Source organism: Pygoscelis adeliae, unplaced genomic scaffold (genome assembly GCF_000699105.1).
Source record: "Pygoscelis adeliae isolate BGI_AS28 unplaced genomic scaffold, ASM69910v1 Scaffold121, whole genome shotgun sequence".
NCBI classification, from domain to species: Eukaryota; Metazoa; Chordata; class Aves; order Sphenisciformes; family Spheniscidae; genus Pygoscelis; species Pygoscelis adeliae.
The window spans coordinates 9635570-9637801 of NW_008824359.1; the positions used below are offsets into that span (position 1 = coordinate 9635570).

The following is a 2232-nucleotide window of genomic DNA, read 5'->3' on the forward strand; positions in this document are numbered from 1 at the left end:
CTCCTTTCTCCTCCCTCCCCACCCTCCCCGAAACGAATAGGATGGCTTCACTGGTCAACTCTTTACATTCACGAACAAAGAAAGCAGAGGAACGTCCACCCTTCCACCATCCGACCTTGCGCCGCGGCAGCCTCCACCACCTCCCTGGAGCTGTCAGTCCAACCATCGCCTCTTTACCTGGAGGCTTCTTCCTTGAGCTCCTTGTTTTTCCTCACTTCTTCCGCATGTTTGTCCTGTGGGAGGGGGGTAGGAAGGAAGGAGGGAGGGGGACACGCGTTAGCTGGACAGGCTTCGGGGTCCCCACGGGCGGGCCAGCGGCTTCGGAGGGGTTCGAAGGCACGAGGGCGTTTGCGAGGTTCATCCCCAGAGGGACACCACCGATGGGTCAACAGCGTCCTCTCCTCCCCTGGGGTGTTTTAAGGACTGTGGAGGCACTCAGGGACAGATTGTCCTCGCCCTCTAGCTAGGAGGTAGACGTCAACCAGACGGGATGGACCGGGAGCCCCAAGGAGATGGGGTTAGCTCGGACTGTCCTTCATTATCTCGTGCTCTCTGCCTCTGACCCAAGGCTAGCTGAGGCGTTTGGAGAAGGGCACTGGGCGAGCTCCTTGCAGAAGGGATGTTTTGGAGGGAGCTGGAGGTGGTGAGGGTGGGACCTTCCATGCTGAGGTTGGGAACAGACCTGCTTCGGGGAGAGAGAAGAGGTCTGCACAGGCTGGCAGGGTGGAAGCATCTCCTAGCACGGCAGCACGGACCCCTCCAGCTCCGCCGGGGAGCTGACGGCTCCATGGCCTCTGGGGAAGGGACCAGGGGAAGATCTGCCACCCGGGAGGTGGAAAAATTGCCAGCGGTGGGTCAAGGCCATCACGGTGGGACACGGGGAAAGCAAAGGCTTTGCATGTCTGCGGACGAGATATGGGTCCCAGCTCTCCACCCACCAACTGCTCGCGAGCCTACGGACACGTCAGGCTCGGTGGGTCCCCGGGTAGGACCCCCCCCACCCCTGGTGGGATGTTGCGTTTGGGTATTGCTGTGCGGTGGGAGGGGAAGAGGGGGTCCCCCCCCTTTGGTGGTGTCCCCAGGGGATAATGCCACCCCAAAAGCCATGCAGGGTTCCCGGGTGTCCTGTGACACCCTCCTCAACTGGTATTGCAGCACATCCCCCCTCCCTCCTCTCTGGGCTCTCACCTTCTCCTGCAAGCGCTCCAGCATGGCCGCTAAATGGGCCTCGCGGTTCTCCTTGTTGGACTCCATCTTCTGCGCCAGCTTCTCTTTGGCCATTTTGATGAAGTTGTTGTTCTCCTCGATGGCCTTCTGGATGACCTCCCGCTCGTGCTCCCGCTTCTCTGCCAGATGCTTCAGCAGCTCAGCCTCCTGGTACTGCGTGAGCAAAGCAGACACGATGGCCACGTGGACCATGGGTTCCTTACCCTCCCGGCCAAAACCACCCCCCCCAAACTCAGCAACGTCCCCAAAGGTGGGTGTGCCTTGCTGAGCACCCCAAGTGTAAGGTTGCGTGTCCCCAGGGCACGTCCCCATGCTGCGGTGCCGTGCACGAGCTGCTGGACCTACCTTCCTCCTCTCCTCTGCTGCCTCCAGCTTCTTCTGGATCTCCTCCAGGGATGGGTCACGCCGCCGGGGCAGGGAGGCATTGAACTCAGGGATGCCGTCGAATGACGGGGGCTTCAGGATGACCTCGAAGGACTGCCCTGAGGTCCGCTTGTTGAGCTCAATGACTTCCATGTCGGAGATGACGCACCAGGTGAGGTCTACCGTGTCTGCTGGGAGAGGGGCACGGGCTGAGTGCACATCCCACCCCTTCGGGCAAGCCATCCCGGGGTCCCACACCTCCAGCCCACCCATGCGCCACCACCTTCCCTGATCTCCACTGGTTTCACCCAAATCCCTGCACCCCGAATGCACCCCTGCAGTTCAGCCCCAATGTCGTGGGTTGGGGTAGAAGCTCCAAGACACCCATCAAGGGGGTTGAGCTGGAAATATTTGGGTGAGCTGAGGGGCTGGGCATCCCCCTGAGGGAGAGGCGAGCAAGCAGGGTAGTGTTCAGCCCTGCTTCGGGGACTGGGAACGGGACCATGAAGCCCCTTTCCAGCTGCAGACCCCCCCCCAGCTAGCCAGGAGTCCTCAGGGCTGGGCATCCCCCTCCACCGCTGCTGTCACCTCTGGACCTGCACACATGAATCAGTCTGAATCACCCGGCACCCTCTGCCGAAA

At 61.4% G+C, this 2232-nt stretch overlaps 1 protein-coding gene across 1 annotated transcript; it reads right to left on the reverse strand.

Annotated features, from left to right (window-relative positions):
* Positions 1–140: 140 nt before the first annotated feature.
* Positions 141–1863, reverse strand: STMN4 (stathmin-like 4). Its single transcript, XM_009319770.1, has 3 exons — positions 1573–1863; positions 1189–1380; positions 141–233 (listed from the first exon to the last, which is right to left on the reverse strand). Exons 1-3 carry the CDS (start codon positions 1861–1863, stop codon positions 174–176), a joined length of 543 nt encoding a protein of 180 aa, XP_009318045.1. The 3' UTR covers positions 141–173.
* Between the last annotated feature and the right edge of the window lie 369 nt (positions 1864–2232).